General features: G+C 47.0%; 1 protein-coding gene across 7 annotated transcripts in view; it reads right to left on the bottom strand.

Annotated features, from left to right (window-relative positions):
• IL16 (interleukin 16) overlaps positions 1-24147 on the bottom strand; it is a 108356-nt gene continuing 84209 nt past the window's right edge. For 4 of the 7 annotated variants that reach the window (XM_030814904.1, XM_030814905.1, XM_030814908.1 and 1 more), the window contains 10 exons: positions 23274-23406; positions 18517-18604; positions 16019-16500; positions 11753-11903; positions 8359-9448; positions 7313-7481; positions 5221-5322; positions 2759-3017; positions 2379-2504; positions 1-479 (listed from right to left, as the gene is read on the bottom strand). In XM_030814904.1, the coding sequence (XP_030670764.1) occupies positions 286-479; positions 2379-2504; positions 2759-3017; positions 5221-5322; positions 7313-7481; positions 8359-9448; positions 11753-11903; positions 16019-16500; positions 18517-18604; positions 23274-23406 (2794 nt within the window). In that variant the 3' untranslated portion in view covers positions 1-285. Of the gene's footprint in view, positions 480-2378; positions 2505-2758; positions 3018-5220; positions 5323-7312; positions 7482-8358; positions 9525-11752; positions 12889-16018; positions 16501-18516; positions 18605-23273; positions 23407-24147 lie in introns of those variants that run through there. The other 3 variants (XM_030814906.1, XM_012507537.2, XM_030814910.1) reach the window with 2 other exon arrangements.

Here is a 24147-nt window from a genome sequence, read left to right as displayed (position 1 = left end):
TGTCATATGAAATTGTAATCCATTTTATTTGTGGCACCACAATATTATCATTAAGCTCTCTTTTTACACAGTCTGTAATTTGTATCGGCTACCCCGGTGTGACCCTGCCCTTAATTTAGGAACAACCTTTTGCTGGGTGGTGTCCTAGAAGGTCTGGACCTGGGCAGCAGCCACTGGGAAGCCCACGTGTGCTTTCCCCCATCTGGGTGGGGCGGCAGCAGAGACCCTGAGAATCAGCAGTTACGGGAGCTGTGTGTTATTGGCTTTGGCTTCAGCATGTCCTGCCTAGGAGTCTCCAGCAGCTGTGGTTTCCTTGGACTGGAGGCTTTTCCTCCTGATGACAATCGTGACAGGTCCATCAGGCAGTGCCTTGATGATGTTCCAGGCTTCAAACCGTGTGAGGCCCTGCATGGCAGTGCCAGCCAGCTGCAAGATTTCATCTCCAGGCTGGACTGTCTCACTTTGTTCTGAGGCTGCTCCTGAAATGAGGGAGAAGACAATGGGTTCCACAGATGATGGGGAACAAGGAAAGTTGCCTCCTCTCCTTGATCTTCAAGGAGCCAGGATGGCTTGGTAGAGAATGGGGCACCATCCCTTGGGAGCTTGCTTGTTGGTGGTTCTAAAATGAGGCATCTCTTAAGATGGTGACTCAGAGGTTAGGGCACCAGGCTCCAGCTCTCCATGGCCCTTGGAAAGGGATAGCCCATGCTGTCCCTAGGGGAGGGAAATATCAGGCAGCTCCACGCCTTAGCCTGGCTGGAGCACCGTCCATAGTTCATAGAGGACTCTGGGAAACTGAGTCCTGCCCAGACCCTGCTTTGGACACTGACCCAATACCCTACCCCCTTCACATTTGTTCTCTGCATCTGGTGAGGACATCAGTATTGAGTGGTATGGGAAGAGAGCTAGTGAGATTTTTGTGCAACAGTCTTTACAGGGATCTTGCCTCTGAGTGGCACGAAGTCCTCTGTGTCCACATAAAAAAGGAAACAACCATATATGGCAGCCCCCACTATTTCAAAGCGGCATGTGAAAACAATGCTATTTTACTGTTTATATTAAAAGAAAATTTCCCATCCATTTGACACGGTGATCTTCACAAATCCTGAATAAGAGTAGCAGATAATACTAATGATACTAATGAAAATATAGCTAAGTGTATTGGGCAATTATTTTAACTGGCATCGTGCTAATGTTTTGCATTTATGATAGTAATCCTATGAGGGATGTATTATTCGTGTTTCCTTTTAACAGGTGAGGAAACCAAGAACTGAAGTTCTTGGTTCTGCCACCAAGGTCATGTGGCAGAACTAACACTAGAATCTAGTCCTCTTGACGTTGAACCCAATGCTCCTTCCAAATTGACCTTCAAAAATCAGAAATATCTTTCCCAGAATTGGGGTTAACATGGATTCTGGGGGGAATGCCATGTAAGCCTCACTCTACCTTCTGGGTTTCTGCAGCTGCAGCAGAACTTCCTCTAACGAAACCAGTCAGCAGCAAGAGCTCATGGTGGGAGAGGGACAGAGCGAAGAGTCCCTTTGGGTCTCAGTCCTAAGAGCCCTCAGACACACACCTGTACCTCTTTACCTCCTTTTATGGATGAACAGCCTCAGGCCCAGAAGGTAAGGGTCACTCAGCATGTTACAGGCAGAGCTGGGACTAGAACCCAGCCCACCTGCCTCCCTGTCCAGTACTCCTCTCTCTACAACCCCTTGCTCTGTGGCTTGGAGACCTCCAATTTGAGGAACACCAAAGAATCAGGGGTGGTTTTACATGGTAGCCACAGTCATTCATGATTTTCACAGGGAAATCCAAGTGACCCCCATATCAGACTGGTTTGTACTCCAATCCCTGATGAACAAAATATCAAAATTTTAAATAAAGGCAGGAGCTGATGTGTCCAGGACTAAGGTAAGGCAAATGAGGTCGACTGTGCAGTACAAAGTCAGACTCTGTCTTTATTTAAACTTTGATATTTTGTTCAACATGTTTTTCTAAAATTAATTTTAAAAAAACATGCTGCATTAAAATAGTATTGATCTGAGTTACTATTTTGGCACCCCTTTAAAACTTTGCACCACAGGCCAGTGCCTCCCTGCCCCACTCTAGAGTCCTGGCCCTGCCAACCCGAACCAAGCCCAGGACTTAGGTGTTTATGAAGACCCATCAAAACGGAGGGGGGATTGAGGGGATGTCCGAGCAAAAGAGAAAAAGTCGAAAAAGCAGAATTGAGCCCTAAAAAGACCAGCATGCCCATGAAGAGGACATGGAATTGTGGGAAACAACATAGCCCAGAAAGTGCCCAGAAGCCTTTTGGGGGCCTGGCCACGGGCCCACAACTGGAGAGCACGCAAAGAACCAGACACACCCCACACCTTTGAAAATCCTGTTAATGGTGAGAGGCTTGTCTCCGTGCAGGGAGCCCTTTCCTCCTTCCAGGCTGAAGCCCAGCCCTGCAGACATCTTCTCCAGTGTCACTGTGCAGACTGTGGCCTCTGCTGCTGAGAAAAACACAAGGTCTCTGTTAGGGATCCTCTCCTCTCCCAGGTCACAGATGCCCTGGGCTTCAAGTGAGCCCGGGGTGATGCAGCCCCCGTGTTTGCACACAGGCACACGTAAACACGTCTCAGGCAGCGTACTAGGCAGCCACACATTCTTGGGGGTCAGAAATTACTGAGTAGCCCCATCAGGTCTGGCCCCAAATGGCCAAAGAGGATGTGGCCCATGTGGCTTCCACTGAGCTGGGAGAACTTACTAGATTCTACAGAAACATCACTGGCTGCAGAGGCTGAGGCTGCAGAGTCAGTGGAGGAGTTGAGGTCGGGCATGGCCTCTGGAGTCAGCTTCCTTGTGACAATCACAGCTTGCCTGGGCTCTCGAGCTTGGCGGAGGATGGCCAAGGCATCATTGTGCGTGGTCCCCTTGAGAGACTTGCCGTTGATGGAAAGAACCTCATTGCCCTTCTGAATGGTCCCTTCCTGGGAGGCCAGCCCATTTGGAAACACTCTGTGAACCTGAGCAAACCAAAGGAAGTCAGGACCAGAAATCACACAAGTCCAGTCCACATACTTGCTGGAGGAGGATTGAACCAGTTAGTCAATGCTAGAGGATTTTTAGGCCAACAAAGATTAAAGATAATTGTGTCCCAGATTAGAGCTGCTGGCGCAGAGGCCAGCATTCCCTCCTTCTCCATCCAGAGCAGAGATCACCAGCAGTAATGACCAGGTAAGCCCTCAGAATCTATCCCAACACAATGTCCTATACTGTATCACCACAATTCTAGTTGGGATTGCATATAAAATCTTTTGCTTCACCTGCCCTAGGTCAGAATTCCCCAAAGTAGTTTTCTCAAAGCACCAATTCTACGGCATATTAATGGGTATTGTGTAAGAAAAAGGCTTTTCCTATTTTTTTAAAAAAATAGAGACAGGGTGTCCCAGTGTTGCCCAGGATGGTCTCAAACTCCTGGGCTCAAGCAGTCCTCTCACCTTGGCCCCACACAGTGTTGGGATTACAGGTATGAGCCACCACACCCGGCCAAGAAAAATTTTTTAAAATCAAAGAAACTTGAGGAATACTGGGTTAAACAAAAGCTCTGACATTGTCTACTTTTAAAAAGCAAAAGGCATTAGAGGGTCTACAGTGCAAATTTGCATGGCAGATTTCTAAGTATTGGCAGGGTATTATGGGGATTCCCAAAGTGTTTCAACAAAGAATTCTTTTCTCATAGAGAAATTCTCGGTCTCATTTGGCAGAATGCATTTTGAGAAACACTCTCCGAGGCAGTCTAGACATTTTTATAGCTCCTCCCCTAGAAATTCTGACTCTTTACTTCCAATCAATCACCTCTTGGTCCCCTTTCTGCAAGATACGTGGGATAAACAAACACACAAAAAAGTCTCATATCTCTGCCTCAGCCTCTTTAGTGAGGTCCGTTATAATTAAGAGGACTGAGTGATAGCATGCATGGAAACCACTAAAATGCGGTACCTGTAGTTCTGCTTTTACGATAGGAGCAAAGCTCTTTGCTTCTCTAAATTGTTTTGGTGTTAGAAAAATTCTGTTCCGTGGTTAGAATCCCCAGGCTGTAACATCCAAGCATGAAGCAGAACCTCTCCTCTGAACCTCAGGTTCCTCAATGCTAGAGGATTTTTAGGCCAATGAAGATTAAAGTTAATTAAAGGAGGAACCTCAGGTTCCTCCTCTATAAAAGAAGCATAAATGCCACCAATTTATCAATCCAAAGTGTGGGTAGGATGAATTTAGACAACAGGTCAATGAGTGCTCAGCATGGCCATGGACGGTGCTCTATGTTAGTTCCCTTTTAATCAATCTGGAAAGGAACAGAAATGCTCAAACACAGGAGAAAGAAGTTTTGTGCATGTGCTCAGCCAACATGTGCGCCTTCCTACTAGTTTCCTGTTGTCTGCAGTGTCTCAGGGGTGACTGGCCAGATGACATGGACAGAAGTTGCTACTCATGGACAGGGAAAAACACCCGAAGTGCTATTCCCACAGGCAAGCTCTCTTTCCTCCTCTTCAAGTAGAAAGTAAACTACAAGGTCAGGAATCTTTTTGTAATACTCAGCTGCGCTCAGTGAGAGAAATAGAGACTTATCGGTTTTAAGTGCTTTTTATGTGATAGGGAACTTATCAAGAAATCAAGGAAGTCACCACTGACACGATTGACCCTGAAGTGACATGCAGGAACATGCCAGATTGCCACTGCAAGGGGGTGTGGTATGTTTAATGCTGGCTGATGCTATGAACTGGAGGATTTGTTTTCAGTTGGGCATGGAAATTCAAATGAGCCCAGCACAGCCTACACAAAGGATACCCGGAGACAACACAGCCATGAGAATGATAACAATGCACTCGGCTTTAGAGACAGAGCAGCCACAGCATGGCTCCACAAAACCGGCAGAACCAGAAACCATGTGGGTCAGGTACAGGTGACCTGAAGGCAGCAGCCAGTGCTGATCAGATTGGATGAGCCAGAATAATGGGACCCACAGGAAAAGATGCCCATGGCCAGCCCTGCTACCCTCTCCACGCGGCCCCAGGCTCTGGGATGTGCTGAGTGAACAGGACCTGCCCAGTGGCCTACTGTCATGCATTCCTCATTTCCCCAGCACAAGGCCCTTTCCTGGCAAGTGTGTCCCCCTCCCCCAGAACCATTGCCTCTGGCTCTGACATGCCCCTTCACTTGGCCACTCACCGTAATCACCTTGTTTTCTAGATCTGCTCCTCCTGCCAAGCTGAACCCAAGACCAGCACCTTCCTCCTTATGTAAGATGGTGACATGGATGCTGTCCAATTGCTGCAGGAGGAAATACATACATTCAAAAACATTTTACTGCAGAGGATGAACAATTTAACATCAGACTCACATCAGACTGATTTGTTATCTCAAACCCCAGCTTGGCCAGCCTCCAAGTTACATCACCTCCTCAAACCTCAGTTTCCTCATCTGTAAAGAATGGACTCTTCAGGAGTCATAGGAAGCTTAGAAGAAAAAAAAAATGTATGTAAAGCAGCAAGCATAATTATTTTCCTCTCTCATTCACCCTGTCCACACCCGGGCACGGGGGGTGCCATGAAGTCAGCCAGAAATCACAGCATGTTGGGCAGTGTGAGATGAAGTCAGGTTGTAGGACTTCAGGTTAAAAAAAACAACGAAGCAGGGGTCAGTGCTGTTCTGCAGGAATTGGTTGCTCCTTCTTCCCTTCTACTTCTCCATGGGTCACAGCAGCAGCACTAAGGAAGCCCAGCTAACATCTTGCCCCAATGCACAGTGTGCAAGTGTGACACACACACACACACACATTACTACGGTACTTCCTAGTCTAGACGGGGACTCATATGGAGCCAGGACACAGAGACTCCTATTCCAGTCTAGAGCAGGGGTCTCAAACTCAGATGCCTATAGGAGTCAGGCAGGTCCCTAAAATGAGCAAAATGGGCAGATGTGAGTGATAGGAACTGCAGAGAGCCAACGAGTACATCTGCTCAAAGGGTCAGCTCTACGTAGGAATACAGACCTAGCGCTACCAGATCACTTCCCTAAAAAAAGTCCAGGTTTCAATTCAGGTTTTATCATATATAGAATTCAATATTTTTTTCATCACCATGCAGACCAAATAAAGCACACCTACAGGTTCTTGTGCCACCTGTTTGTACCTTGGCACTAAGAAGTAAACTTATGTCAAAGAATTCACCTGCTCAGGGTCACTAGAGCACCTGACTTGCAGCTGTCCCTATGATCCTAAGACTTGGAGCCCCTAAGACCCAAAGGCATGGAAGGATGAATGTACCTCACTGCACCCTCACGTCCAAGCCCCAGCACTAGACCAAATCTCTCAACTTTTACCCAGGTTACTTGCCTTGTAGAAGGCTCTTCTCATGTTAGAAAGCAAATACTCTCCCCAGAGCAGCTCAGGCAGGATGGCTCTTTGTGTTTTACACGCTTTGCCTCTGTTACTTCATTTGCACTGAGTAAGGTCCTGGGGGATGATGGTCCCAGGTGACAAGTGAAAACCACAGAGAAAGAATCTTAGCACAGCAGCACCTTGTGCTCATCAGATGTGGAAATTGCAGCTATGAGGCCTCCTTGTATGGAAAACGAGAACCCCCTTATCCTCTCAACCTAGTCTGGATCATTCTAGTGCCAAAAGCCTGCATAGGCCTGGGGTAGCACCTAGAGGGTGCAGGACCCATTCGTCCGAGCTCATCTGACTGCTGCCCCAGCTCAGCCTGGCCACTTCCTCCCCACACCCCTTTGGGTCATGCTCAGAAAACATATGGGAAGTGAGACTTTCAGAATGACTTGACTGAAGTGTGGGGGCCTTATGAGCCCTGGGATCAACCACCTCTCCGTGCACAGTGGAAATAATGAAAGCTGCAGGTGAGAGCTCTTGTAACCCACATTGTTTACAATGGACAGCATCCCACAACAGACACATGCCAGGACAGCAGCCCATGGAATGTGGAAATAGCACTGAACTTGAACTTACTTGGAGACAGAAAACCTAGGTTCTGTAACCTTGATTGAGCCTTACCTTTCTCATTTATAAAATGACAAAAGAAGATGCAAGAAGTCAATCTACTGAAAGTGGTTCACAAGCTAAAAGGCTTTCTTCAAATGGAAGGTCTTACTGTGGTCAAGTGCTACAATGTCCCACCATCACAGGACACAACCTGGGTCTGATGTCAGCAGGCTACTCAAGCTACTTCCCCTCTGGCCCAACTAAGGTGGCCACACAGCCATAATAAGCCATTGGTTACTGCAGATGCTTACAAAGGAAACCTACCTTTAATGTTGCTTCATCCAGAACCTTCACCTCCTCGATGAGTTTTTTTAATTCTTCTGAGCTCAGCAGGGAGATAACGGACTGACCAGACTGAAGGGAACTGTGGTCCCCATCATCATCTTCCTTGGCTTCCGTGAGACCCTCTGTATATTCTCTCAGCTCTGAAAGGCTTTCATAGGGAGAAACAACACACGGTATGAACAATAATATTTAAAAGAGATAACAGTGATTATATAATTACTCTGTCCCAGGTGTGGTGCCAAGCACTTATGTGCATATTATTTGATGCAACAAATCTATGAGTACATACTAGCATCCCTTCACTCTACAGATATTTCCCAGCAGCGTAAGAACAATAAATAAAACTAATAAATGCAGAGCTACTTTGATCAGAGGGAAGACCAAGCCCCAGCCTTACAGCAGGAACCCCATGGCACGTCTGACATCCTCTTGGTTCTGCATAGAAGGTCTCATCCATCTCCTAATTTCAGCTGACAAGGAATCTGAGGGTGAGCATGGAAAGAGAACCTGCTTGTTGTCAAAATCAGTGCCTGAGCTGAGACTAGGACCCAGATATCCTAACTCCCTGACCAGGGAGTTGAACCCACGTGCAGAGTACAAGTGGATTCCATTCGGAGAGCAGTAAGAATTCCTGATGGATAATCTCCTGGCCTCATTCTGGTCTTTCTGAGTAACCGCAGGACATTTCAGATGTGCATCAACCTTCCAAATCTCCACAGGCGTGCATCAGCCCTCATGAGCAATTCACCAGGGAGCCAGTCCCACCTCCTACCTCCCAGCCCTCCTGAAGCCAGATGTTGTGAAAACTCCTCCTTAATGTGAAAGGCAGAGGTGTAATACCTACAGACAGACACACACACACACACTCAGACATCTGCACACACATGGAAAGAAAGAGGCAGAACAATTCTTTAATCAATATATCTGAGAATTTTTAAAATGATATATAGAATTATTTTTAAAAATAAAGATGAGAAAGAAAAAGATGAGAAAGGTAAAGAGAAACACCAGGTGTAGAAACTCACTTGAGCGAGAACCCCGTGTCCAAGGCAGATGTTTCAGCAGAACCATTTGCAGCTGACTCTTCGTTGGAGGATGATGTTGGAGATGCCCCTTCCTTGGGGATGCAGGGAGTCTGGGCACAGGAGATAGAAGACGGAAGGCACAGCAAGGATTTCATGACAGCCGATGACACTTGGCTGCTGATAGAGTAGAGTTTGCTGGTCTTTTCATCAAGTAGCTTCGTCTCACAGGACTGGGACCTGGTCAGGGGGAAGCTCCGTGCTCGCTGACTTGGCGTCTTGAGCACTGGGCCTTGAGATTCCTCAGTCTGTGTTGACAGCAGCCTTAGGAGTGGGTCCGGGTCAGTGGGGAGAGTTTTCTGATTGGGCTGCCGCCCTGGGGGAGGGGACTCAGACACACCTGGGTCTCTGGCCTCGGAGGCTGCAGGGGACCCCGAGGGCAGTACTTGCTCAGGCTGCTGGGGCACAAGAGTGGGTGCAGCCCCTCGCCCCAAGAGTCCAGAAAACCGTCCTCCTTCATGCTTCCCAAGAGGTTTTGCTGCCTCCCCAGAGGAGGGCTGGAGGCTCAGTCTCTGGGCTCCTTTGTCAGGCAGTTGAGAGGAGCCAAAGGTTTCAAAGGAGCTGATTCTCTGCTTGATGGAGGAGGAGGAGGCCCGGATGTGTGATCCTAGGTGCTCCCTGGAAGCAGGTGCTGGCTGGGTGGACAAGGCAGGATCAGGGAGCCCTCTTGGGTCTGAAGCACGATTCCTCAAACCTTTCAAGCTTTGACGAAACCAGGCTGGCTTGGGAGCCACAGGAGGACCTTTCTTCACAGTGCTGCTGTCTTCTGACTTGTAAACTTTGGGAGTGCCATTGGCGGTGTCCAGCTTTGGTGGGGTCCCATCTGGGTGGCCCTGTGTCCCATCTTCTTCATTCAGGCTGGCATTAGGCTGTAGAGGCATGTGGCCATGGTTCTCACTCATGATGGGGCTAAATAAGTTTTTGATGCAGTCAGAAATCCTAACCCAAGGGTCTTCGGCTGTGATATCAAAGCTATAGTCCATCCGAGCCTGCCTCTTGAGCAGTGGGTGTTTTATCGGGGATGTTTGGGTCACTACAGTGCAGAAACAAGGCCAGAGCTGTGCATTACATCATACAGTGACTTTTCTTCCTAAATTCTAGTTTCCAAGCTGAATAGCAAGAAGGATTCAAGAGGAGGAGATTAGCAGAAGTGGGGGACACCCAGGTGGGTGAACTCCAGGTGCTGTCACCTGACTGAGCTGCCAACAGGCAGGAGTGAAGAACCAGAAGTAGGAGTTAATCTCACAGTATCCTAGTGTTTTAGGCCTGGAAGGGTGCTCAGAGAATATCTGGGCCGACCTCTGGCATTTTACATTTCAAGAAGGGTAAGGGGCCATCTGATGGCAGTGCTCGGGCAAGACTCCATGTCTCCTGACTCTCGAAGTTCATGTCCTTTCTACTGCACTAAGGAGCCTCCAAGATAACCGTGTTAAATGTGTAAAAGCCAAAGCAATTCTCTTGCCGTTTAAACTTTTAAGACAAAGGTCATGAGTTGGCAGCTGTTTGTGCTTTGACCTACCCATGTCATTAAAAAGCAAGGTGCCTGTGCATGGCTTCCAGTGGGGCCACCCCAGCTTCCCACAGCTCTTCATGCTCCCTCTCACCTAGCCAGCATTTCCCATGTATGTACCTGCCTGGCCCTGAAGCCGTGTGTTTGCTGCTCTGCCTATACACAGGTCATTGATCAGCTTGCTCTCGGCAAAGGAGTGTTTTCCCTCCCTCGAAAGCTGAGGAAAATGTTCCAGGTAGAAAGAAACCTGTGAAGTAGGATTCTCAACCTTGGCTACATACTGGAATCTGGAAAGCCCTGAAAAATACTGACGCCCACCACTAGGTACTGACTGAAGATACCTGGGATGCAGCCTGCGTGTTGGGAATGTGATGAGCAGGGGATTGCAATGTGCAACCTGCTCTGTGCCAACCAGGACCTCAGGCCTGCCCTGGAGCACATAGGAGTCTTTCTCAGAAGCCAGCATTGAACCAGCATCATATCTGCATGGGTAGGGGAGAGTGTGTCCTGGCTCTCTTTCCCAGGGGCAGAGGGAGGCTGGCCTGTGTGCCTTGGGGGATGCTTGCTACTGGAACGCAACCCAGTTTAAGGAACTCTGATCCCTCCTGTCCCTTGTCTCAATGCCAGGTTTCAAAAGAAGTGAATCATGGAGTATTACACCTTGATGATATCAAAGAGAAAGTCTGCACGATCTAAGAGACTGGCCTTGGGCAAGTGAGCCCAGGCCTCCAGCCTGTTTCTGCATTTTTGAATGGCTTGACTGTAAGGTGCTGTTGTGAGAATCAGGAGGCAGAGTTTCCACAGGCAAGCCCTTTGCAGATTGGAGTGACAACCTCCTGTCAGTTAAACACTGAGGCATTTGCTTTCGCTAGTATGTTCCTCAATTAGGGTGACTAAGGGAGAGGAGCCTTCACCCACAGGGCCTCTGCTCTGGGTGAGATGTGCTAGATCTTTCCAAAATGTCCCTTAGCCCTCCAAAAGTCTTTCATGAGCTTTTTCTGTAGTGTTTCTCAAACAGTCATATGGTTCATAGCCTATATGTTTATTTCCTGCCACTACTAGTTGCTCCTTGGAGGCAGGACCTGACTACCTGGTCTTATCCCTTTTTCTCTCTCCCCGCAGCATCTAGCACAGGGCCTCACAAAGCCAGCATTCAGTGTGTGCTTGCTGAATGCATCATATGCCTGGGGTCTACGTGCTCTTCCACACATTGCTGATGAGTGAATCTGGGCTCAGAAAGGCAAAGTAGGTTGCTCAGAATCATACTAATGACAGACAGATCCAGGATTCCCTGACTTCAAGTCCTGTGCTCTCTCTAGCAAGCAAATAAATATTCAAGTCATGTCTTAGCATTGTCAGGTGTACCATGTGGACAGACCTTTGCTATCCACCTCATGGAGGAGGTGACCACTGGTAGATGCTATTTATACTTTTCTGGCATTGCATTCTCTGACTCAGAAATCCTGAACGCAGCAGGACTGTTGCAACTGGAATGTTGGCACCCTAGAGACAGCTGCCCAGGATGGCTGGGTGGGTGTGTCTTTGGACCTCTTCCAAGGGCTGCATCCTCCCAATTATCCAGAATGGCCTGCATTCCTGCTGCCACCCCCACAGCATCACCCGTCCACCCAGGAGGCTCCCCACCCTGGACAGCACCTCCACAGTGCTGCTGCCCAGCACCTGGAACCCTTGACTGTTGATCAGCCAGGTCCGGTGGTGATGTCAATGCAGAGCACTCTGATCCTCAGGCCAATTTGTGCTCTTAACTTATCCCTGCACCTTTTTTCAAAAGACCCTTCCTTTTGGAAGATCTCAATGAAAGCTTACCTGGGCTGGCTCTTCTCCGCCCTGGCTCGCCCTCTGTGGAGGACTTGGTCTGTAGGCCGATACCAGGTCCTGGGCAGCTGGCGGAGGCACTAGGGCTTCTCCCTGCTGTGTCTTCCTGTGGTAGCAGCAGTGGCAGCAGCTCTCTGGCTTCCTGTGGTGTAAACAGGAAGCGAGACCATGTCAAAACGGTAGCCTCAAGCTGTGAGAAAGCGAGACACGCTTTGATTGGGACGGAAAAACGGATATTGAGCTGCTTTCAATGAGAAGTTCATCAGCAGCCATGTAAAGAGGATTCTTTTCTCCTTGGTGCTGACATGGCAGAGCCAGCACCTCCTAGACATGCAGAGCATCCCTTGACTTCCAGCAACCTTGTGTCCAGGTCATGGGCTCATACTGTTGACATACGTGAAGACCCTGGCTCTTTGTGATAGGAACAAAAGGCTTTGAGTGTGGAGGGACTGGCATTGCTTCAGTTACAACTGCATCCTGGTGAACTACCCACCCCAGGAGGGTATAGAGCAGCGTAGAAACAAGGCAGCAAAAAACCTGGCAGCTAGTGTTCCCTAAGGTTAGAGCACTCAGGAAAATGCTTGTCAATTGCTGTCACTTGTTAAGCACTCTTCAAATATTTAGTAAGTGTTCTGCAAAAGATGGCAGATACTCAGCACCTGTGCCATTGCTCCCCTCTGTGGCACCTAGGGTGACATCCTCAATCTGTTGCAGAATTGTTTCCACCACTGAGCCTGGATGCAGCCCTGGGGTCCTTCCCAAAACAGCCTAGGGACAAGATGGACAGGCTCCGAATAGCTATGCAATACTTGAAGAGTTTGGATTATCACACAGTGTGCTTAAGGTGCTGTCAGGGCCCAGAGGAAACAGAGAAACCAGTTCCATCCCAGAGGTGGAGAAAGCTTCCTAGAGAAGTGCTTTCTGTCCGCTTCATAAACAGAGTAAGAATTTTCCAGGCAGAGAGGCAGAAGAATAGTGTTCCAGAGACATAGCCCGACCAAACATAATACCCATCTGGAAAAAACAGATTGAGAAGGCAGACATCATCAAAACGATGCCACCTGTATTTGATCGTCTGCAAGAGAAATGCTTTGCTATACTGTGGTGGCCTCCACATCCGGTTCATTCCAGATTTGTGTAATGATGGGCCATTTGACATGGCTACAGGCTTCCTTCCAGAGAGGAAGGAGGGAGGAAGGAACAAATGCATCCTTTGGGACTAAAAAAGAAATGGCAAATATCCATGGCCTGAAATTTAAGATCTACATTGGCAATAAACATTTTGGGGGAAGGAAAGGTCTACAAAAGTTAGAAATGTATTCACAGAGCATTGCCTCAGCTCAAGTTCCCTACTGTAGAACCGAGCTTTAGGAGAGCATTATGAAATATTGAGAGATCAACCAATTTCAAAGGAATCATTGGGCTTTTCGAACTAGCCCTTAAAAAAGTAAGGCTGAGTCATGGCATTAGAAGCTTCAAATATTGGCCTGATCTCTAAGACTCTTGTCCACAAGAGAAATGACATGTGGATGAAATTTAATTTCACCCGGTTGGGAGCTCTGTAAGTTGACATCTGTTGACATTCATGAATTGTTAGCTTTTTACAGGCAGCCACATATGATACCAACTTCAGTCAATGCAGCTTTACATCTTAGAACAGACACAAATGTGTTTTGTCTTTTCATCAACACATCCAGTATTGCATCCTCTTCATGGGAGACTTCAAAATTAGCCCCTGAAATAAATTTGATTTTACACAAATTTCTCTCTTACTAGTGTTTCCTGGAACAGTGCTTGGTGGATGAAGGAGGGAGAAGAGAAAGAAGGAAAGAGGGAGAGAGTGGATTCAGCATAGAGGGGAGAAAGTATGTTTTTGTTTGGTTTTTGTTTGTTTTCTAAGAAAGGATTCTTACAAAATCCTGTTGTGTGTTGGAAGCTTTTTAAGCACGGGTGAGAGTTTAGGCTGATTTTCTATAAGAGGGATGTTAGTTTTTTGTCGAAGAAAATATCCCAAAGTTCATATTGGTTGTGAGAGTTAAGTCCCCTTGAATTAGGGTAGATGGGAAAGATTTGGGGGTCATCCATAGCAGCTTGACAACAGTCTTGGGACCCTGTAGAGAAAAGACTACAGGGAGGGAAAAGTGGGAGGGTGAGACAGTGGACACCGTGGCCACGGAAGAAAACACCCAGTGAGAAATCCCCAGGAATGGTCAAGGAAATTTTGAGAGCGACCTCAAGCAAATTGCTTCCTGTTTTCTATTGCGTGCTGGGATCCTTTTTCTGTGACCCCCCAGTACCCAATAAAAGTATGTCATGCTGATTGCTTTTATGGAAATGTTTGTGGGAGAAGGATCTGCCGGCCACATGGGACAGAGCAGAGCAGACAGAGGAGGGCAGCTGCAGAACGGCCTTGTCTCCAGGAGACAGTGCTGTTGGGGGCGGGTATGGGAGGGAGCCCGGTATTCTGCTGACGCACACAGGGCAGGAAAGATAACCTGTGGGGAAGTTCTCTGCCTGGGCTTCCCTGAGGACACCCCAGTTCTTTCTCCAGATGCCTTACTTGGGAATACCCCCTGACCCTATGTGGCTCTGCCGAGGGCATCACTGGGACAGACCTGCTGTAGCAACTGCATTCATTCTTTTCTGGGCCTCCAGGAGGAAGGCAAAATGACTGGCTTCTCAGCTGGCTGCTCCTGATTTGCCCTTCTGGACTCATAGTTCTCAGGCCCAAGGGAAAATGAAATATGGGCTTAAAAGAGGGGGTGGGAGAACAGATCCATCTGAGAACTCCATCATGTGTTACTAACCAGCCACATCCTGCCAGCACTCTGCAAAACTGCACTTCCTTTTTAGTAACCTGGCTTCCTCCCTCCTTCACTTTCACCCCTCCTACTCAACACCCCGTCTCCACTACGCCTCCTGAAGCTTGCCAACCCTCACTGTAGATTGTTTTAGGGGGCTTCCAGAGGCCCCCTCCCACCTGCCCACGGTGTGCTTAAGGGAAGGGCCAGGGCCCCTGCAGGGCCATTCCGTGATGGGGGAGGCAGCTTCTGGGTAAGGATGGGAAACTCAGCGTGGCATAGTGGGTAACCGTGACCCACTAGCAATGTGAACTTGAGCGAGTTTCTCAGCTCCCTCTTTGCACAACTGGGACTCTCACCATCAGGTGGTTGTAAGATGTAATTGACACAATATACATGAAAGTAGTCAGTGTAGTTAGCCTGCGCATAAAAATGGTTCCAGACACAGCAGCTGCCTGTCAGTCAGTCTGCCTTTTATGCAAGGGGTGGAAAGGAGGGCTTTAAGGGGCCTGATGGAAAGATCAGGGCAATGAATGCTAATATGCCTGAGATGCTGTCAGGTACTTGCCTTAAGTGGTTACCTTTAATCCTCACAATAGCCCTTGGAAGGAGCCACTACATGCAGCCCCAATTAACAGATTGGTGGGGTCTCCCCAAGGATCCACGCCTAAGGAAGTGAGGAGGAAAAGATAACTGGGGAATAAATAGGAGCCAGTTTCTCAAAATGATAGCAGTCCCCTCACTTAGGAAGCAGGGTAAGCAGCTCTTGTCCCTTTTTAGTTGCTTTTTGTTTTGTTTTGTTTTTTGAGACGGAGTCTTGCCCTGTCGCCCAGACTGGAGTGCAGTGGCGCAATCTTGGCTCACTGCAACCTCTGCCTCCTGGGTTTAAGCAATTCCCTGCCTCAGCCTCCCGAGTAGCTGGGATTACAGGCACCTGCCACCACACCTGGCTAATTTTTGTATTGTTAGTAGAGACAGGGTTTCACCATCTTGGCCAGGCTGCTCTTGAACTCCTGAGCTCAAGAGCTACCCGGCTCGGCCTCCCAAAGTGCTGGGATTACAGGCCTGAGCCACCACGCCAGGCCCCTTTTTAGTTATTTAAGCCACTATTCTCCCTACAAGCAGGACACTCAAAGATCCACGTGCAAAGACTATGACCCTACAGGGGCCCTGGTATTTTTCCTTCATGGTGAGTGAAAATGACACCTTAAATTCCAGTGTGTTATGGGTGGGAACCCAGATGCCAGCAAGCAGGACTGGGACTTCAATTATCTGTCAACCTTCAAACCCATCTTTCCATGGTCAGTCCTCAGCTGAGTCCTAAGCAACAGCTTCTCTCTGGTGGAGCAGGAGAAACCTTCATTCTGGCCCTGCTAACACTAACTTGCTAATTTGCCCATGCTCAAGATTTGAGTCTGGTCCTGGAAACACTCGACCTGTGGACCCATCCTCTTACCTGGCCACAGGTGGGTGGGGTGTGCCCAGAAGAGCATGAGGAGTTCTCTCTCTCTTCCAGACTCTTCTGAGGGTCACTGTCACTTTTAAAGTATTTTCTGGGTGGAGGCTTGGGCTTGGAGGACGTAGGCTTTCTCACCAAAATCTCAAAGGGTTTCTTCAGTCTTAGCGGCGGGTGGCTGTCCCGGCTCTCTGGGAGGGGCGGGCTCTCCTGGGGCAGCCTGGAGGGTGCTACAGAAAGCACCACTGGCTCCCGTGCCAGAGGCAGGCTGGGGCTGTGTGTGCTGATGTCCACGTCAGAGGACGGCTTCTCAGCACTGCCACTCCCAGGACTTCCCCCTGGGGACCCAGACATGTAGCTGCTGTCACTGCTGGAGCGGATCATGACCTTCTGAGCCCTGCGATGCGGGGGTGCTGAGTTCTTCTCTCGCTCCTTCTCCAAGGTGGGCCGCCCGTGCCAACTGCTTTCCAGCCTTTTGACACCTGTGTGGGAAGCACAAGGGAATCTTCACAGCTGAGCTTCAGAAAACAGAAACACCCCCTGGCCTCGCCTGCGAATGCCGCAGGCAGCACACTGCACACCGGCCATCTGCTTCTTATCTGAAGTCACTCTGGATCTGGAGTATGGCAGTCTTGGTGTTGGTCCCCATCAAGCTGTATGACTTTGGGTTGGGAAAATCGTTCAAGCTTTCTGAGCCTGTGACTAATGTCTATGGAGATATGCCACCCAGATCACCCACGAGGAAGGGCTTGGTGTCCCAGCTGTGGGGAGTGCTGCTGGCAGACTGCTTTCAGCTGTGGGTCCCTCCAGGGGCTGCCACAGCTGCCGACAGCTGCCTTGTCCAAGGGGGCAGCCCAACTCCAGGGACTGCTGGAAATAGGGTTACAGAGGCCCAGCTATGTTGGCCAACTCGGGACAACTCTAATGGGGACTTCAGCTGCAGAGCTCCAGGGCTTGGCTGAAGCTGTTGGGTGTGCATCTCAGCTCCATCCTCCCTCTATCTACCCTGCCTGCTCCCCTCCCTGCCACAGGTAGTGATCCCCAGGACGCTTCCTAATAAACACGCTGCAGACCAAACTCCATCTCAGAGTTGGCTTCCTGGGGGACCCAACTCCATTTCTGCATCTATAAAATGAGGATGATAATTTTAAAGTCACTGGGGTTATTTTGAGGCTCAGTAACAAAGAGAGAGAAACTACCTGTCAAGGCACTTTGAATCTTACATGAAGAAGTCACCATTTCTTTCCAGTTGAGGGTGAGGTGAGGGCAGAAAGCTGCTATTTCTTAGCCATTGCACCTTCCTCCCTCCCTTCCCATTAGCCCTTCTTCCTGGTTCTCAGTACCTCCTACCCTAGTTTCCAGCACTAGGGCTACCCACGTATCCTTGAGAGGCCCTTCTCTCTAGTGGTAAGCTGTCAAGGGTGCCCCTTTCCTAAAATCACAGCTGGAGGGGGTGGGAGAGGATTGAAATCTAGTCTCTTGCTCAAATTCCAGCTCATTCTGAGAGACCAGGAAAGCCAGAGGAGCCCCATGAGAGAGAACCAAGGCCAGCCAAGCTCCTAACTCACTTTCTCTTTAAATGAAAAGTTTTCTCTTGTTTTTTTCTTGATCATGAAATAATGCATCCTCCTTAGAGAAAACTCAGCCACAAGAAGGAAGGAATGAAAGTAAAAATTCACTTCACCTGTGTTCCTATCAGCCAGAAATAACTACTGTCAAAATTTTGGTGAGTTTCTCTGTCATGCTTTCCCAAGCATATATGCATGTTGGGTGGGTAGAAATAATAGACCAGAGCTGAAATAAAATGTTGTATTCTGTTCTTTTCTCTGAACATTTCCCCAGATCATTTAATTTCTTGTCACTATCAGTGCCAATGGTTGCATGTTCTATCATTAAGGATGTTCCATGGTAGACGTGACCAATGCCCAATGGCTAGGCACGGGAGTCAAGCCAGCTGGATTTCCCTTCCAAAGCCTCTGTGCTCTAGTGGTATGACTTTGAGTAAGAGAGTCTCTGAGGGCCTCACTTTGTCTTATAAAATGTGGATAAAAATTATGTGTGAATGCATGAATTAGCACAGTCTCTGACATTATAAGAATTAAATGTCAGAATTATATCCCCAAATGTTAATTTTTCCAATATTCTATTATTATAAACTAGGGGTTGCAAACTCAAATGTCTACAGGGGCTATTGTGTGAATGGCAACTTGGTACAGGATAAAGGGAATGGTGGGGACCATAGGGAGCTGGAGAGAGCCTGGCACATTTGTAGCAATTTAAATTCAGATGCTTTTAAAATCTTGTGTCTTCCAAACAAAGCAAAAATATAAGCTAAATTTAGCTGGTGGGCTGCTAGTTTTCAGCCTTTGTCTACATACTATGCTGGTCTATGGTAAATGCTGTTACTATTCCTTGGATACACGATGAGTTAATGGATAAATCCTAAGCTTTCTAAGAAGGCAAAGATATTTTACATCAAAGTTCACCATTTGTCTTACCTTCTAGACTCCACTGATGCCTCTCCTTTCCAAACTTGGTGTTTTCCACAGCCTGGGCCACAGCTTCTTTGAGTTGCTGTTCAGAGACCTAGAAAATATCAATCATCTCCTCAAACAGTGGAAGCTCCTGCATCAGGCTTCCAGCCCTGTACCAGCTCCAAAGCTGGGCCACTGGATTCTAAATTTTTTTCCTTTCAACCCACTCTGCAAATAGCTGACAAATTCCATTTCCAGACATACCCCAGGAATCAATGGTTCCTCAGTATCTTCTAGATAAAGTCCAAAGTCTATCAATGCAGGGGTTCCCAAGGAAGCCCCCTCAACTCTCCAACCTTCTTCCCACTACTTGCAGGAAAATTCTAGACAAAGTTACCACTTCACAGGTTATCTCTATGAGCTAGTCCATTCTGGGCAACGCTGTCATGACATCATCATTATCAACAATGTCATAATCATCACAATCACTATTATACCATCTGAGCTGTGACTCACAGTTCATTATCACTTTGGAGTAATAGTTAAGAGTAGGAGTCTTAGAGTCCAAAAGGCTGTGTTCTAGTCCCAGTTCCTCTACTGTCTAGGTGTAAACACCTAGACAAATTACTTAACCTCCTAAGCTTCCATTTCTTCCTTCTGTAAAATAATAATAATAAAACCAATTTCAAAATGAGGACAGGTTTTTTAAAAATAAATTATTTGACATCGAAAGTATGGGAAACAAAAAAATAGATAAATTGGACTGTGTAAAAATCAAAAACTTCTGTGCATCAAAAGGACATCATCAACAGATTGAAAAGGCAACTCATATAATTGGAGAAAATATTTACAAATCATATTTCAGATAAATGGTTGAGTTGCAGATTATATAAAGAACACCTACAACTCAGCAACAACAACAACAACAAAACAACCTGATTAAAAACTGGGCACAGAACCTGAATAGACATTTCTTCAAAGAAGATATACAAACAGCCAAAAAGCAAATGAAAAAATGCTTAACATCACTAATGATTAGGTAAATGCAAATCACAACCACACTGAGTTACCACCTCACACACATTAGGACATTAGGATGGCTACTATGAACAAAAAGAAAAGAGGCTGGGCATGGTAGCTCATGCTTCTAATGCCAGCACTCTGGGAGGCTGAGGCAGGCAGATCATTTGAAGTCAGGAGTTCGAGACCAGGCTGACCAACATGGTGAAACCCCATCTCTACTAAAAATACAAAAATTAGCCAGTGTAGTGGTGCACACCTGTAATCCCAGCTACTAGTGAGGCTGAGGCGGGAGAATCACTTGAACCCAGTGCAGTGAGCCAAGATCGTGCCACTGCACTCGAGCCTGGGTGACAGAGTGAGACTCCATCTCAAAAAAGAAAAGAAAGGAAAATAACAAAGTATTGGCAAGGATATGGAGAAATCGGGACACTTGGGCTGTGTTGATAAGAATGTAAAATGGTGTGGCCACTGTGGAAAACAGTTTGAAGGCTCCTCAAAAACTTAAAAATAGAATTACCATATGACCCAGCAATTCCACTTCTGGGTATATACCTTAAAAGAATGGAAGTCAGTATCTCAGAGGAATCTGTATGCCATGTTTATTGTAGCATTATTCACAATAGTCAAAAGATGGAAACAACCCAAGTACCCAAAACAGATGATAAACAGCATGTGATTCACACGCGCGTGCATGCGCACACGTGCATACACACACACACACACACACGAAGATTATTCCACCTTAAAAAGGAAGGAAATCCTTCTTGTGGCTGAGTTTTCCCTAAGGAGGATGCATTATTTCATGATCAAGAAAAAAACAAAAGAAATGAACCTTGAGGACATTATGCAAAGTCAAATAAGCCAAACACAAAAGGACCAACTTTATATGACTCCACTTCGATGAACGTAGAGTAGTCAAAATCACAGAGACAGAAAGTAAAATGGTGGTTCCCAGGACTTGCGGGTAGGAGAACATAGGGACTTGTTTAATTGGTAGAGTTTAAATTCTGAAAGATGGAAAGAGTTCTGGAGACGGATGGTGGCGATGGTTGCACAACAATGAGAATGTCCTTAATGCCACTGAACTGTACACTTAAAAAATGGTTAAGATGGTAAATTTTATGTTATGTGTATTTTACCACAATAAACAACAATAAATAAATCATTTAAAGTCTTGGGCACAATGCCTGGCAGATGGTAAACTCCTAATAGAGGAGAGTTACTATCTACAACAGTCCTGTAAGGTAAAGACCACTCCCCCATGTCAGAGTTGAGGAACCAGAGGCTCTTGGAGGTTAGATGAGTTGCCCAAATTAACCGTAAGCAAGCAGCAGACTGGACACTTGCCAGGCATTCTGCTGCTGGGCCTGGCTCTCTTCTCTCTGCCCTATGCCTGTGCCCCTGGATCTCCGCTGCCTAGGGTGTCTTTGCCTTTCTGCTGCTCTGAACCTTACCTGTCCTTTCTGGCCTGGCTTCCTTATCTGAGCAGCTGGAACTCCAGCTCCCTCACTCTCAAGGCCCTCACCTCTGTGGCCTCTCTGTGTGTGTCCCATCTCTCTGGGAGAATGCACATTCCTTAAGCCCAGGGCTACAGCATTTGCCCACAACCTGACCCCTACTCCACTGATTTTCTGCTGTAGTCCTAAAAGCAGCAAGAGGAAATGATAAATTAATTGGGACCTCTTTCTTTTCTTGTATTGTCCAGAGATTTAGGCCAATTATTTGTTTGTCTTAATTAAGAAGTTTGCTTGTCTCTGGTGTGTTTAGCCCCAGTGTGCAATCCATAGAATGGGGCTGGGTTTGAATTCTACCACACCATTATATATTGATTTTCCTCATTACTCCACTCTGTCCAAGTGTCACTGGGAGTTTGGGAGTCAGTGAGTTCAAAGCACAGGCTTTGCTAGATTTAAATCTTAGCTTCTTTACTTAGCAGCTTCACCATTGGGAAACTTATTTGTCCTTTCTAAGCCTCAGTTTCCTCATCTGTGAGTTGGGGGGGAAATATCACACCGATTTCAGGAGGCTGCACAACAACTAAATGCAGTTGTGTGGGTCACATCTTTGGAAAACATGCCTGGTGCATACTGGGATTAAATAACTAGTTGTGGTGATTATTCCAGGTTCCCCAGAGCTCTCACCAACAGCAGGGATTCAACCCCCAAGTCCAGCTCCAGCCTGGGTCCCTGTTATAGTTGCTATCAGCCCTAAGTCTAACCTGCCTACTGGGCATCTTTACCTGAACACCCCATGGTACCTCCACCTCACTATGTCCCACACTAAGATCATGCTCTTCACTCCCTCCCAAGCCTGCTACCTTCTCCTCTTCTCTCTTCTGGTGGAAGACCATTGCTCAGTCTTCCAATCTAAAAATATTCGAGATATCTTTGGTTCCTCCCTCTCTTACCCCAGAGCCACTTGCCCAGCAGCTCTTGTTGAGACTTCCCAAGCATTGCCTTATGTTGCCTGATATGGTTTGTCTGTGTCCCTACCCAAATCTCATCTTGAGTTGTAGCTCCCATAATTCCCACATGTTGTGGGAGGGACCTGGTGGGAGACAATTGAGTCATAGGGGCAGTTTCCCCCATTCTGTTCTCATGATAGTGAATAAGTCTTACAAGATCTGATGATTTTATAAGGGGTTTCCCCTTTCACTTGGCTCTCATTCTCTCTTGTCTGCCACCATGTGAGACGTGCCTTTCACCTTCTGCCATGATTGTGAGGCCTCCCCAGCCACATGGAACTGTAAGTCCATTAAATCTCTTTTTCTTTATAAATTACCCAGTCTCAGGTATGTCTCTATCAACAGCGGGAGAACAGACTAATACATTGCTCCTTCTCTTTTCTCTTCTCATGGCTGCTGTGTAGTTCAGGCTCTCACCATCAGCTTCCTTCCTCTTACAAACCCCACACTCCACCCACTCTATCCTGTCTTCTACAGTGCAATCAAAGGTTTAAAAATTAAAATATGAACATGCTCCATCTACAGCTACAGACCTCCCATAGCTCCTCACTATGCAGAATAAAATGCAAACTCTTTGGTATCCTGTTGAAAGCTCTCTGCAGTGTAACCCCAATGCCCTGTCAGCCTGTGTTCTCAGTCACTCTTACCTGGTACCCTACATTCCAGCCCCACAGAACCCACTCCTCTCCTTCCATGTCAGGTCCCTTCATGACTCTGTAACATTGAACTTTGTGTTCCCACTGCCTGGAATGATCTTCCTTATATTCTTTGCCTGGAGAAAACTAACCTCTGGTATTTTTTTACTTTATCAACAATTCCCTGCTATATTCCTGTATTCCCACAGGATTTACCATCTCTGTTTTGCAATTATTTGTATGTCAGACTCTTTATTGATACTGTGAGCTTCTGCAGGGCAGGACTGTGTGCTATGAACTTGTCTCTGTATCTTCATTACCTACCTCCAGACATTCCCACAGTGGGTACCTACTAGATGCATAAATGAATAAATCTCTTGGTCTACTAGCTGGGACGCTGGGTCTCTATTTTCCTACCCCAGAGCTTATTACTCAGCTGTAAGAGCTTCCCTAAGTTAATGTCAATTGCCTCTGATATCTAGGAGTTTGTTAATGGACCTCTGCTGCAGACAATTCTTACTACAGAAACTTGGAAGGGATTCTTGGGAATTCAGGTACAAACCCAGCCAGCAACATCTCTGTTTTCATCTATTTCTTGTTGCAATTTTGGTACTGAACGAGTGAGCCTGAGAAGAAGAGGATAACCTAGTGGGTGTTACCTGTGGGTCTGGATGTCGGCTAACAATGATGGGGACTGGACCGGGATCACAGTGACTCAGGATGGTGTAGACTTCATTGAGCGTCAGGCAGTGCACAGGGGAATCACTGATTTCCACAATCTCATCCCCACACCTGTGCAAGCATCAACAAGAAGCCATCAGTAAGTGAATCAATGAGACATTTGAACAGTCACTGCCCCAGGGGCCCACTCCTGGCTGGGCTGTTTGATGAGATCTAAAAATCACATGAATAAGTAGACCCTGCTAGCCACCAGACCAAAACTCAGAACAGGGCAGACCAAAGTAGCATATCCCACACCCTCTTACTGTACAACCACAAAGCAGCAGACATTTCACACTTACGGTGGGTCAACATTAACAAAAGTTCATCTGTAACTTTCCTCCTTCTTTTCACATTTAACTATGCCCATTAAAGACTGAGGGTGTGGTTTAGCCAATTCAACTAAATAACCAATTAACCAGGATTTAATCCACCACATCCTCTCCTTGGGCCTCCAGGTTCCCATAAGTAGACTAGTTAGGAGGAAGGATTGGATTTAACATAGCACACACAGGATGTTGAATATCAGACCTAACATCCTATATGTGCTAAATGGTACAGAAAAAATAACTCAGCAGGAGAGCAGTTGAGATTCTTGCAAAAAGAAATAAGGAGAAAAGGTGATGGCATTCATTCTAGTTGTGAGGTGGGAAGGGAGTTAATAGCAACCTAAACCTTTAAAAAAAAAAAAAAAAAGGAAACATGGGGTCACATAGATACATGGAAGATTTGTATAATCCAGTCCCCTTCCCGATCTAGATAGGGAAATTGAGTTGCAGAGGTTGAATAGATTTCCCTGATCTAGGTCTGCTC

This window comes from Nomascus leucogenys, chromosome 6 (assembly GCF_006542625.1).
Source record: "Nomascus leucogenys isolate Asia chromosome 6, Asia_NLE_v1, whole genome shotgun sequence".
NCBI lineage: Eukaryota > Metazoa > Chordata > Mammalia > Primates > Hylobatidae > Nomascus > Nomascus leucogenys.
The sequence above is the reverse complement of the archived record's forward strand: the minus strand, read 5'-3'. Positions and strand labels throughout refer to the sequence as shown.